This window comes from Pongo pygmaeus, chromosome 19, assembly GCF_028885625.2.
Source record: "Pongo pygmaeus isolate AG05252 chromosome 19, NHGRI_mPonPyg2-v2.0_pri, whole genome shotgun sequence".
Taxonomy (NCBI): Eukaryota; Metazoa; Chordata; class Mammalia; order Primates; family Hominidae; genus Pongo; species Pongo pygmaeus.
Window position 1 is genome coordinate 72,514,186 of NC_072392.2, and position 13,853 is coordinate 72,528,038.

At 45.7% G+C, this 13,853-nt stretch overlaps 1 protein-coding gene across 2 annotated transcripts in view; it reads right to left on the bottom strand.

Moving 5' to 3' along the window:
- MED1 (mediator complex subunit 1) overlaps window positions 1-13,853 on the bottom strand; it is a 46,990-nt gene that overhangs the window by 20,347 nt on the left and 12,790 nt on the right. For both annotated transcript variants that reach the window (XM_054457221.2, XM_063656847.1), the window contains 5 exons: window positions 9,626-9,697; window positions 7,320-7,394; window positions 6,496-6,569; window positions 3,109-3,198; window positions 21-132 (listed from right to left, as the gene is read on the bottom strand). In XM_054457221.2, coding sequence (XP_054313196.1) covers window positions 21-132; window positions 3,109-3,198; window positions 6,496-6,569; window positions 7,320-7,394; window positions 9,626-9,697 — 423 coding nt within the window. The remainder of the gene's footprint in view (window positions 1-20; window positions 133-3,108; window positions 3,199-6,495; window positions 6,570-7,319; window positions 7,395-9,625; window positions 9,698-13,853) is intronic.

A 13,853-nucleotide genomic window follows, 5' to 3' on the forward strand; every position in this document is an offset into this window, starting at 1 on the left:
TGAAATTATATTTAACTTACCATTTATTGTCAACTGGATGTGACCCCATAATTAATGGTGCAATTGGGAGTTTGTACATAGCAGATGTTCCTTCAATTGTCACTGATGCATTCATGCCCAAAGATCGAGAAACTGGGGATAAGAAAGAAAAAGGGTATTCCTCAAAGTAATACAAATGATGGGGATCACAGTATGTTTTAAGAGGTTAATTTTTGCAATATTTGTCAGCTATAATTTATCAGATGCTGTTATTCCCTTATTTATTTATTTATTTATTTATTTAGAGACAGAGTCTTGCTCTGTCACCCAGGCTGGAGTGCAGTGGCGCGATCTCAGCTCACTGCAAGCTCCGCCTCCTGGGTTCACACCATTCTCCTGCCTCAGCCACCCGAGTAGCTGGAACTACAGGCACCCGTCACCATACCTGGCTAATTTTTTGTATTTTTAGTAGAGATGGGGTTTCACCATGTTGGCCAGGATGGTCTCGATCTCTTGACCTCATGATCCGCCCATCTTGGCCTCCCAAAGGACTAGGATTACAGGTGGGATTACAGGTGTGAACCACTGCGCCCAGCCTATTTATTTATTTTTTTATTGGAGGCAGAGTCTCACTCTGTCCAGGCTGGAATGCAGTGGTGTGATCTCGACTTACTGCAACCTCCACCTCCCAGGTTCAAGCAATTTTCATGCCTCAGCCTCCCACATACCTGGCATTACAGGAATGCACCACCATGCCTGGCTAATTTTTTTGTATTTTTTGTAGAGATGGGGTTTCATCAGGTTGGCCAGGCTGGTCTCAAACTCCTGGCCTAAAGTTGATCCACCCACCTCAGCCTCCCACGGTGCTGAAATTACAGGCATGAACCACCAGGCACGGCCTGTAGTTCCTATAAAACTTAGAAATCAGGCCGGGTGTGATGGCTCACGCCTGTCATCCCAGCACTTTGGGAGGCTGAGGCGGGTGGATCACAAGGTCAGGGGTTCAAGACCAGCCTGCAGAAGACGGTGAAACCACATCTCTACTAAAAACAAAAATTAGCCAGATGCGGTGACAGGCGCCTGTAATCCCAGCTACTCAGGAGGCCGAGGCAGGAGAATCACTTGAACCTGGGGGGCGGAGGTTGCAGTGAGCTGAAATCGCACCACTGCACTCCAGCCTGGGCGACAGAGTGAGACTCTGTCTGGGGAAAACAAAAAAAAAATTAGAAATCCTGGAAGTTACCTTTCTAATCAACCAATAATTTTTGTCAGTAAATAAAACACAAGAAACAATGCAGTCCAAATAAAACACAAGAAACAATGCAGTCCAAAAACATCATTTTTGAAGGGCTCAGTATCAATATTTACTTATTTTTTCTTCAGAATGCATTTAAGTAGGATTATAATAAAAGGACAGGCTGGTGCACTGGCTCACACCTGTAATCCTAGCACTTTGGGAGGCCAAGGCAGAAGGATGGCTTGAGCCCAGGACTCGGGGGCTGTAGTGAGCTGTGATCAAATCACTGTACGCCAGCCTGGGCAACATAGTGAGACCTACCCCATCCCCCATGCCAAATTATAATAACAATAAAGGAGCCTGACGCCAAGGCTCACACCCGTAATCCTAGCACTTTCGGAGGCCAAGACAGGTGGATCACTTCAGGTAAGGAGTTCAAGACCAGCTTGGCCAACATAGTGAAACCCCATCTCTACTAAAAATACAATTAGCCGGGTGTGGTGGTGCATGCCTGTAGTCCCAGCTACTTGGGAGGCTGAGGCAGGAGAATCACTTGAACCCAGGAGGTGTAGGTTGCAGTGAGCTGAGATCGCACCACTGCACTCCAGCCTGGGTGACAGAGTGAGACTCCATCTTAAATAAATAAATAAATAAACAAACAAACAAACAACAAAGGGACGGAGTCAATGAGTGAACCTACAAAGGGACCTAAGGAGGTATTAGTCCATTTCACTTTTTTTTGAGACAGAGTTTGCTCTTGTTGCCCAGGCTGGAGTGCAATGGCACAATCTCGGTTCACTGCAACCTCCGCCTCCCGGGTTCAAGCGATTCTCCTGCCTCAGCTTCCTGAGTAGCTGGGATTACAAGCATGCGCCACCACGCCTGGCTAATTTTGTATTTTTAGTAGAGACAGGGTTTCTCCATGTTGGTCAGGCTGGTCTCAAACTCCTGACCTCAGGTGATTCGCCCACCTCAGCCTCCCAAAGTGCTGGGATTACAGGCATGAGCCACCGCGCTCGGCAGTCTATTTCTCTTTATCTTTTCTTGTATTAAGGGCAAACAGAAAATAATGTCCATTACCATAGTTCTTTAATTTAGAAAACTTTTTTTTTTTTGATCAGTAACTCACTACGTTGCCCAGGCTGGAGTACCATGACTATTTACATGCATGATCATGGTATGCTACAGTCTCAAACTCCTGGGCTCAAGCAATCCTCCTGCCCAAACCTCCCAAGCAGCTAGGACTACAGGCATAAACCACCACGCCCATCCTTCTACACTTTTAGAACAATGAGTAAGCTGATTATCTCAGGTCAGATGGTTTATACCTCTTCTTATGAGCTGCTCATTTACTTATTTATCCAAAAGTACTTTTTTTTCTTTTTTTGAGAGGGAGTCTCACTCTGTCACCCAGACTGGAGTGCAGTGGCGCAATCTTGACTCACTGCAACCTCCGCCTCCCGGGTTCAAGCAATTCTCTTGCCTTAGCCTCCTGAGTAGCTGGGATTATAGGCACGTACCACCATGCCTGGGTAATTTTTGTATTTTTAGTAGAGACAGGGTTTCACCATATTGGTCAGGCTGGTCTCCAACTCCTGACGTCGTGATCTGCCCACCTCAGCCTCCCAAAGTGCTGGGATTACAGGCGTGAGCCACCGTGCCCAGCCCAAAAGTACTTATTAAGCTCCTATTATGTATGTGTGTATATATGCATGTGTGTATATACATATGTATGTACTCGTGAACACACATATACATATGTGTATGAGGTGTTGTGTGAATAAGGTGCAAACGGTAATGTCAGCAAACTCATTAGAGAATAGCAAACCAGAAATTAAAGGCAAGCTGGGCACTGAACAAAACCTTTAATTCCTTTACAATTAAAGTCTTACCATTATTCTCATGCAAAATGATGGGAGATGCAGTCTTGTCATCCAGCAGGTCAGAAGGAGAGACATAGTACTTCAGGTTCATTAAATGACCTATAAAAAATAAAACTCATAACTGTATCTTTATCAGGTAAATTACAAATACAGAAAAACATTAACATTTATTATATAAACCTATATTCAAGAAAGTAGTTTAACATATATGAAGAGTCATGCTCCAAAACAGCTTATGAAATATGGCAGGCGTGGTGGCTCACACCTGTAATCCTGGCACTCTGGGAGGCTGCGGCAAGAGGATCACTTGAGTCCAGGAGTTTGAGACCAGCATGGGCAACACAGTCAGACTCCACCTCTAAAAATAATAATAGGCTGGGCGCGATGGCTAATGCTTGTAATGCTAGCACGTTGGGGAGGTGAGGCAGGTGAATCACCTGAGGTGAGAAGTTCAAGACCAGCCTGGCCAACATGGTGAAACCCCATCGCTACTAAAAATACAAAAAATTGGCCAGGCGTGGTGGCTCATGCCTGTAATCCCACAACTTTGGGAGGCCAAGGCGGGCGGGTCACAACATCAGGATATCGAGACCATCCTGACTAACATGGTGAAACCCCGTCTTGACTAAAAATACAAAAAATTAGCTGGGCATGGTGGCACGTGCCTGTAGTCCCAGCTATGCAGGAGGCTGAGGCAGGAGAATCACTTGAACCCAGGAAGCGGAGGTTACAGTGAGCTGAGATCGCGCCACTGCACTCCAGCCTTGGCAACAGAGGGAGACTCTGTCTCAAAAATAATAATAATAATAATTAGCTTGGCATGCTGGTGAGTGCCTGTAGTCCCAGCTACTCAGGAAGATAAGGTAGGAGGTCAAGGATACAATGAGCCGTGATTGTGCCACTGCACTCCAGCCTGGAAGGCAGAGCAAGACCCCGTCTCAAAAAGTAAAAATAAAAAATAAAGAAATATGACAGGCGCTTGGGTGTGGTGGCACACACCTCTAATCCCAGCACTTTGGGAGACCAAGGCGGGCAGATCACGAGGTCAGGAGATCAAGACGAGCCTGGCCAGCATGGTGAAACCTTGTATCTACTAAAAATACAAAAAATTAGCCAGGCATGGTGGCTCACACCTGTAGTCCCAGCTACTCGGGAGGCTGTGACAGGAGAATTGCTTGAACCCGGGAGGTGGAGGTTGCAGTGAGCTAAAATCGTGCCACTGCACTCCAGCCTGGGTGACAGAGCAAGACGCCATCTCAAAAAAAAAAGACATACGACATAAGATTAAGTATGGATTCTGGGACTAACAATTTATTTCACACAATTGATTTAAAAAAAAAAAGGCCAGGTGAACTGGCTCACGCTTATAATCCCAACACTTTGGGAGGCTGAGGCTGGAGGATCACTTGAAGCCAGGAGTTCAAGTCTATAGTGAGTTATGACTGCACCACTGCACTCTAGCCTAGGCAACACAGTGAGACCCCCATCTCTAAAAAAATTATTAAAGTTACCCAGGCATGGTGGCACTTGACTGAAGTCCTAGCTACTCAGGGGGCTGAGGCAGGAAGATCACCTAAGCCCAAGAGTTAAGGGCTGAAGTGAGCTATGTTCCTGCCACTGTACTTCAGCCAGAGGGACACAGCAAGGCTCTGTCTCAAAAAGATAACAAACAAAAATGGGGAGGACAGGTATTGACAGCTTAGGAATCATCACAAAAAGGCCAGGCGCAGTGGCTCACGCCTGTAATTCCAGCACTTTGTGAGGCCGAGACAGGCAGCTCACCTAGGGTCAGGAGTTCGAGACCAGCCTGGCCAACATGGTGAAACCCTGTCTCTGGTAAAAATACAAAAATTAGCTGGGCATGGTGGCACGTGCCTGTAATCCCAGCTACATGGGAGGCTGAGGCAGGAGAATTGCTGGAACCCGGGATGCAGAGGTTGCAATGAGCCAAGATCGCGCCACTGCACGCCAGCCTGGGAGACAGAGCAAGACTCTGACTAAATGCCTAAAAAAAAAGGAAGAAATCATCACAAAATACACAAATATCTGGTAATTTTCTCCCTCTGCTTATATGTTTATAAAACCCAAGATGAGGCTGGGCGCAGTGGCTTATGCTTATAATCTCAACCCTTTGCAATGCAGTGGCAGGAAGATCACTTGATCCCAGTTCAAGACCAGCCTAGGCAACACAGTAAGACCATGTCTCTATAAAACAACAAAAATTAGCCAGGCATGGTATCCTGTAACTGTAGTCCAAGCTACTCAGGAAACTGAGTTAGGGGGATTGTTTGGGCCCAGGAGGTTGAGGCTGGAGTGATTGCACGACTGCACTCCAGCCTGGGCAACAGAGCAAGACCCTGTCTCAAAAATAAATAAATAGGGACTGGTGCAGTGGCTAATACCTGTTGTAATCCCAGCACTTTGGGCAGCCGAGGAGGGAGGATCACTTGAAGTCAGGAATTTGAGACCAGCCTGGCCAACATGGTGAAACCCCATCTCTACTAAAAATACAAAAATTAGTAGGGTGTGGTGGCACATGTCTGTAATCCCAGCTACTCAGGAGGCTGAGGCAGGAGAATCCCTTGAACCCAGGAGGCAGAGGTCACAGTGATCCAAGATTGTGCCACTGCACTCCAGCCTGGTGAGAGCCTGTCTCAAGAAAAATAAACAAATACATAAGAATAAAAATTGGCCAGGCGCAGTGGCTCATGCCTGTAATCCCAGCACTTTGGGAGGCTGAGGCAGGCAGATCACGAGGTCAGGAGATCGAGACCATCCTGGCTAACACTGTGAAACCCCATCTCCACTAAAAAATCCAAAAAAATTAGCCGGGCGTGGTGGCGGGCGCCTGTAGTCTCAGCTACCCTGGAGGCTGAGGCAGGAGAATGGCGTGAACCTGGGAGGCGGAGCTTGCAGTGAGCTGAGATCGCGCCACTGCACTCCAGCCTGGGCGACAGAGCGAGACTCCATCTCAAAAAAAAAAAAAAAAAAAAAGAATAAAAATTAACAAATAAATAGGCTGGGCGCAGTGGCTCATGCCTGTAATCCCAGCACTTTGGGAGACCAAGGTAGGCCGATCAGTGGAGGCGAGGAGTTCAGGACCAGCCTGGCCAAAACAGTGAAACCCTGTCTCTACCAACAATAGAATAAATTAGCTGGCTATTGTGGTGCACACCTGTAATCCCAGCTACTCAGGAGACTGAGGCATGAGACTCACTTGACCCCAGGAGGTGGAGGGAGCAGTAAGCCGAGATCATGCCACTGCACTCCAGCCTGGGCAACAAAGTGAGACTCTGTCTCAAAAAAATAAACAAACAAACTAAAGGTGAAATGAAAAGTAATGACCCTCAACTTAAATTAGACATGTTTCTAAACAAGCAAAATAGGATCACGTACCCCCACTCCTTGGTGTGAGATAGCCAACACTTCCATGAAGAATCTTATCCAAGGGACCAGCATTAGTTGCTTTCCTGTAAGACAAGTGATCTATGTTTGCTTATATTTAATCCCTGAGGGTCTTGGTACACACTGTGATATTGAGTTCACCTCTCCGAAGTCTTTTCTTTTTTTTTTTGAGACGGAGTTTCGCTCTTGTCGCCCAGGCTGAAGTGCAGTGGTGCAATCTCAGCTCACCGCAACCTCCGCTTCCAAGGTTCAAGTGATTCTCCTGCCTCAGCCTCCCAGTAGCTGGGATTACAGGCGCCCGCCACCACGCCCGGCTAATTTTTTGTATTTTTAGTAGAGACGGGGTTTCACCATGTTGGGCAGGCTGGTCTCGAACTCGTGACCTCAGGTGATCCGCCCGCCTCGGCCTCCCAAAGTGCTGGGATTACAGGCGTGAGCCACCACGCCCGGCCCAAAGTCTTATAATACTATCATAATGGTTCTGTCTTGTAATTGAGCATATAGCGAATGTATTTCACCTCCAAAGTAAAGAGATTATTTCCAAGTACACACCAGTATGTATTATGGTGAACAAAAATTACACTTAGACTATTATTTCTCAGATGGGACTCCAGGTCTGATGAGTCTTGAGATAAAACCTATGGTAACCAACAACTTAACAATACTGATACTCAGAAGTTCAAATACAATCATCATTTCGGAAGAGAAAGGACATATTATCATACAGGCTTAATAGAGACGTATAAGATAGGACCCTAATCTCCCCAGAGAAAAACTCAAGGGATCATGTAGAATTAAGGTTTTAGAAATCTTACCAGTACATAATTGCCATTTTAGAAAGATCTTGTTCTAAAGATTGGAGAGCCAAGTACATTTTAGTCTTCAGTTTGCTGGAGAGTAGATGAGAAGAACATGAGTTAATAGTTGAAAAATATGACCAGGCGGGGTGGCTCAGCCTGTAATCCCAGCACCTTGGGAGGCTGAGGCGGGCAGATCACCTGAGGTCAGGAGTTTGAGACCAGCCTGGCCAACATGGCAAAACCCTGTCTCTACTAAAACTACAAAAATTAGCCGAGCGTGGTGGCAGGCACCTGTAATCCCAGCTGCTCGGAAGGCTGAGGCAGAAGAATTGCTTGAACCCGAGAGGTGGAGGTTGCAGTGAGCCAAAATCATACCACTGCACTCCAGCCTGGGCGACAGAACAAGATTCCATCTCAAAAAAAAACAAAAAAGTTGAAAAATACACATATATACATACAGACACAAACAGTGACATAGAAGGCCTAAAGAGCAAGTCTAAATTGAAGGCAAAAATATATATATATATTTTTAAAAACTGGCCAGGCGCAAGTGGCTCACGCCTATAATCCTAGCAATTTGGGAAGCTGAGGTGGGCGGATTGCCTGAGCTCAGGAGTTTGAGACCAGCCTGGGCAACATGGTGAAACCCCGTCTCTAATAAAATACAAAAAAAAAAATTAGCCAGGCGTGGCAGCGTGTGCCTGTAGTCCCAGCTACTTGGGAGACTAAGGCAAGAGAATTGCTTGAACCCGGGAGGTGGAGGTTGCAGTGAGCCGAGATCGTGCCATTGCATTCCAGCCTGATGGCAGAGCAAGACTCTGTCTCAAAAAAAAAAAAAAAAAAAAAAAAACTGGCCAGGCGCAGTGGCTCACGCCTGTAATCCCAACACTTTGGGAGGCTGAGGCGGGTGGATCACGTGAGGTCAGGAGTTTGAGACCAGCCTGACCAACATGGTAAAACCCTGTCTCTACTAAAAATACAAAAATTAGCCAGGTGGCTGGGCGCAATGTCTCACGCCTATAATCCAAGCACTCTGGGAGGCCATGGTGGGTGGATCAAGGTAGGAGTTCGAGACCAGCCTGGCCAAGATGGTGAAACCCCACCTCTACTAAAAAGGCAAAACTTAGCCAGGTCGGTGGCGGGCGCCTTTAATCCCAGCTACTCGGGAGGCTGAGGCAGGAGAATCGCTTGAACCCAGGAGGCGGAGGTTGCAGTGAGCCGAGATGGCACCACTGCACTGCAGCCTGGGCGACAGAGCAAGAATCCGTCTCAAAAAATAATAATAATAATTAGCCGGGCGTGGTGGCGCATACCTGTAAACCCAGCTACTCGGAAGGCTGAGGCAGGAGAACTGCTTGAACACGGGAGGTGGAGGCTGCAGTGAGTTGAGGTCATGCCACTGCACTCCAGCCTGGGTGACAGAGCGACAATCCATATTAAAAAAAAAAGAAAAAAAAAAACATTTTAAAACATTAATTCTTGACTGGACCTCAGGTGGTCCACCCACCTCAGCCTCCCAAAGTGCCAGGATTAAAGGGGTGAGCTACTGTGCCCAGCCTAAAACATTAATTTTTAAAATAAAATTTTTTTTGTTACTACATATATATATATATATATATATATATTTTTTTTTTTTTTTTTTTGAGACAGCATCTCGCTCTGTCAACCAGGCTGGAGCACAGTGACGCAATCACTGCTCACTGCACCCTCAAACTACTAGTTTGAAGTGATCCTCCCACCTTAGCCTCCCAAGTAGCTGGGACTACAGGCACTCATCACCACCCATCTAAGCTGTTGCTGTTGTCTTTCTGCTAGAGACAGGGTCTCACTATGTTGCCCAGGCTGGTATTGCTCTCCCGAGCTCAAGAAATCTTCCTGTCTTGGCCTCCCAATGTACTGGGATTAGAGGCATGGGCCACTTTGACTGGCTTCACTACTATTAAAGCCTATTTTTAGCACTTCAAAGCTTATTTTCATCTCTGTTTTAAAAAGCCACATACATTAATAGAATCCCAGGTAGGTTAAAAATAGAATTAAAGCCAGTTCCACAACAACTAATTCCTTTCAGCCTGGAAATTGGAATGTTGGACATCTCAAAAGATTACATTCTGTCTTCCAGCATTATGATCGATTAATGCAGGCACTGCCTATTGAAGATATCTTTGAAAGGCCTAATGTTGGAAGCTGAGCTACAGATTGCAGTATAAGTAGAAACTAGGAGTGACAAATAGCAGAAGAGGTGGCAAATTTCTAGGCATAAGGTGGCTTATAGATTTATACTGATTTTTACAAACAAAAGCAAAAATATTAAAAATACTTACTTGTCCCCTGGAAGGTTATACAGATTAACAAGGCCCTTAAGGTGCTTAGAAAATTCATCAAAATTTTTTTCCCTATAAGGAGTTCAGGGAAGAGGGGAAAGAGAGGAAAATAAAACATAAAATTACTACTCAATCTTACAACAAAGTGCCAAAAATCACAGCTATATAAAACTGATTTTAATAATCAGCTTTAACTGTTTTCCTCAAAAGTTTTCTAGCATCAATGAAAAGCAGCAAAAGAAAAGAAAATATTTTTCTTTGTCTCTCTGCTCCATTTTTTCTGGAGAAGGTGCTAATAAGCAGTGTGAAAGTTAAAAGGAAGGTGGGCAAAACCTCTTTACCAGGTGTTTTATTAGCTCCCAAGTAATGAAACCTGATTTAAATCAATCATTAACAACTTTCTTTTCTTTTCCCTTTTTATTAATTTTTTTGCAGAGACGGGGTTTCCCGATGTTGCCCAGGCCAGACTCTAACTCCAGGACTTCAGCAATGCTCTCACTTCAACCTCTCACCTTCAACAACCGGTGTGCACCACCACACCCAGCTCCTTTCCTCCAAATATGTAACTGAATTTGGATGTCAACAAAAATAAAACTTTTGATTGCAGAGATAATAAGAAGAAAATAAATTGGGAAGGGACAGGCACGGTGGCTCGCGCCTGTAATCCTAGCACTTTGGGAGGCCAAGGTGGGTGGATCATGAGGTTAGGAGATCGAGACCATCCTGGCTAGCATGGTGAAACCCCATCTCTAATAAAAATACAAAAAAAAAATTAGCCATGTGTGGTGGCGGGCACCTGTAGTCCCAGCTACTCAGGAGGCTGAGGCAGGAGAACAGCATGAACCAAGGAGGCGGAGCTTGCAGTGAGCTGAGATCGCGCCACTGCACTCCAGCCTGGGCGACAGAGCAAGACTCTGTCTCAAAAAAAGAAAATTGGGAAGACACAACACTTATGGGTACACAGCAACATGAGAGCAAAGATGAGAGGGAAAATAAATACTAGGACAGAGATGGAGACCTAGAGAAAAGGCAGTGGGTACTCTCGAGGCAAACTACCCATTAGAAAATATTGCTATGACCAGATCTACCCTAGAAAACATAAACTACTACTGTGACCTCTGGCTTTCTAGGACCCAATATTCAGGCTTCGATTGTCGGACAAATGGGCTTTTGTGCATAGGTTTAGGAATCCAATACATCTCCACAATTCTAACTCTTGATATATTTTTTCAAACTTGAAAAAAAAAGCTCTCTGGAAAGCTAAACTGCCATGACAATGTCAGACACTTGAGCAGACATTCTGTGAGCATTTACTGAGCACTTACAGTCAACACTGCTATTAAGACAGTAAAAAGAAACGAGTAGCAGCAAAATATATTCTTTAACTTAATATTACCATCTATACTAAATGGTAATATCAGGTAAAAGTCAACATTGTTTCTTTTTTTCTCTTTGTCTTTTTTGAAAGAGTCTCACTCTGTCATCCAGGCTGGAGTCCCATGGCGATGGCACCATCTCAGCTCACTACAACTTCCGCCTCCTGAGTTCACACGATTCTCCAGCCTCAGCCTCCTGTGTAGCTGGAATTACAGACGAGCACCACCACACCCAGCTAATTTTTTGTATTTTTAGTAGACATAAGGTTTCACCATGCCTGGATACTACAAAAATTAGCCAGGCATAATGGCAGGTACCCGTAATTCCAGCTACTCAGGAGGCTAAGGCAGGAAAATCGCTTGAACCCGGGAGGGGGAGGTTGCAGTGAGCCGAGATTACGCCACTGTACTCCAGCCTGGGCAACAGAGTGAGACACCATCTCAAAAAAAAAGGCCAGGCGCGGTGGCTCACGCCTGTAATCCCAGCACTTTGGGAGGTCGAGGCGGGCAGATCACGAGGTCAGGAGATCGAGACCATCTTGGCTAACACGATGAAACCCCGTCTCTACTAAAAATACAAAAATTATCCAGGCGTGGTGGCAGGTGCCTGTAGTCCCAGCTACTTGGGAGGCTGAGGCAGGAGAATGGCGAGAACCCGGGAGGCGGAGCTTGCAGTGAGCAAAGAGCACACCACTGCACTCCAGCCTGGGCGACAGAGCGAGAGTCCAACTCAAAAAAAAGAAAAAAGAAAAAAAAAAACGCTTTTGAACACACACATACACAACTTATTTCCTCAATGTGAACACTCTAAGACATCCTCATGTGGTGCCTGAGAACTTCGCTATGCTCAAAACAAAGTGTATATAATAACTTCCTTAAATGCCCCAAAAGTCTTAATTCTGAGTTTAAATTTAAGTACAGAAATTTCCACTCAATTAAAAGTGAAAAAATCCACTATCTGCTAAAAGCGACTGTCTTCAAGCCTAGCACTTTTACTATAACACACATATACCTTCTAAATGAAACAATTTTTCCCAAAATCAAAGCGAAAAAGTTATTTTCATGGTATTATACTCAATTATCAAGCCTTCTCTGATTCAATGATTACCTTCTATTTATTTGGTTCCACATGTAACTCTTTATTATTATTAATTTTTTTTTTTGAGACAGTCTCGCTCCGTCACCCAGGCTGGAATGCAGTGATGTGATCCCAGCTCACTGCAACCTCCACCTCCCAGGCTCAAGCCATCTTGTGCCTCAGCCTCCCGAGTAGCTGGGATTACACGTGAGCCACTACGCTCAGCTACTTTTTTTTTTTTTTTGAGACAGAGTTTTGTTCTTGTTGCCCAGGCTGGACTGTAATAGCACGATCTTGGCTCACCACAACCTCTGCCTCCCGGGTTCAAGCGATTCTCCTGCCTCAGCCTCCCAAGTAGCTGGGATTACAAGCATGTGCCACCATGCACAGCTAATTTTGTATTTTTAGTAGAGACGGGGTTTCTCCGTGTTGGTCAGGCTGGTCTCAAACTCTCGACTTCAGGTGATCCGCCTGCCTCGGCCTCCCAAAGTGCTGAGATTACAGGCATAAGCCATCGTGCCCGGCCTCACATTCAGCTAATTTTTGTATTTTTTGTAGAGACAGGGTTTCGCCAGGCTGGCTAGGCTGGTCTTGAACTCCTGGCCTCAGGTGATCTGCCCACTTCGACCTCCCAAATTGTTGGGATTATAGGCATGAGCCACCGCCCCCAGCTATATGGAATTCCTAAACCTAGATCACCAATTCCCAACCAGGGGTGATTTTGCGCCCCAGGAGACATGGTTGTAACAACTAAGGAGATACTACTGGCAACTAATGAAGAGGCCAGGGATGCTATTAAACATAATAGAATGCACCAGGCCACCCAGGAGCAAAGAATTTTCCAATCCAAATTGTCATTAGTACCAAGTTTAAGAGACCCTGGGATATCTTTCTGTTGGGAATCTGAGGCAAAATAAGAAAAAAAAATTAAAACTTAAAAAAACAGGGGCCGGGCGCAGTGGCTCACGCCTATAATCCCAGCACTTTGGGAGGCTGAGGCCGGCAGATCACGAGGTCAGGAGATCAAGACCATCCTGGCTAACACAGTGAAACCCCGTCTCTACTAAAAATACAAAAAATTAGCCAGGCATGGTGGCGGGCGCCTGTAGTCCCAGCTACTCAGGAGGCTGAGGCAAGAGAATGGTGTGAACCCAGGAGGCGGAGCTTGCAGTGAGCCGAGATCTTGCCATTGCACTCCAGCCTGGGCAACAAAAGTAAATCTCCGTCTCACCAAAAAAATAAAAATAAAAATAAAAAAACAGAAAAGGGGCCAGGTGCTCAGTGAGCCGAGACCACACCATTATACTCCAGACTGGGTAACAAGAACAAAACTCCATCTCAAAAAAAAAAAAAAAAGAAAAGAAAAGGGCCCAGCATGGTGGCTCACAACTGTAATCCCAGCACTTTGGGGAGACGTGGGGTCAGGATTTGAAGATCAGCCTGGCCAACATGGCGAAACCTCGTCTCTATTTTTTTTTTTTTTTTCTGAGATGGAGTCTTGCTCTGTCACCCAGGCTGGAGTGCAGTGGCACAATCTCAGCTCACTGCAACCTCCGCCTCCCGGGTTCACGCCATTCTCCTGCCTCAGCCTCCCGAGTAGCTGGGACCACAGACGCCTGCCACCACACCCAGTTAATTTTTTGTATTTTTTTTTTTTTTTTGTAGAGATGGGGTTTCACCATGTTAGCCAGGATGGTCTCGATCTCCTTACCTCATGATCCATCCGCCTCAGCCTCCCAAAGTGCTGGGATTACAGGTGTCAGCCTAAATTTTA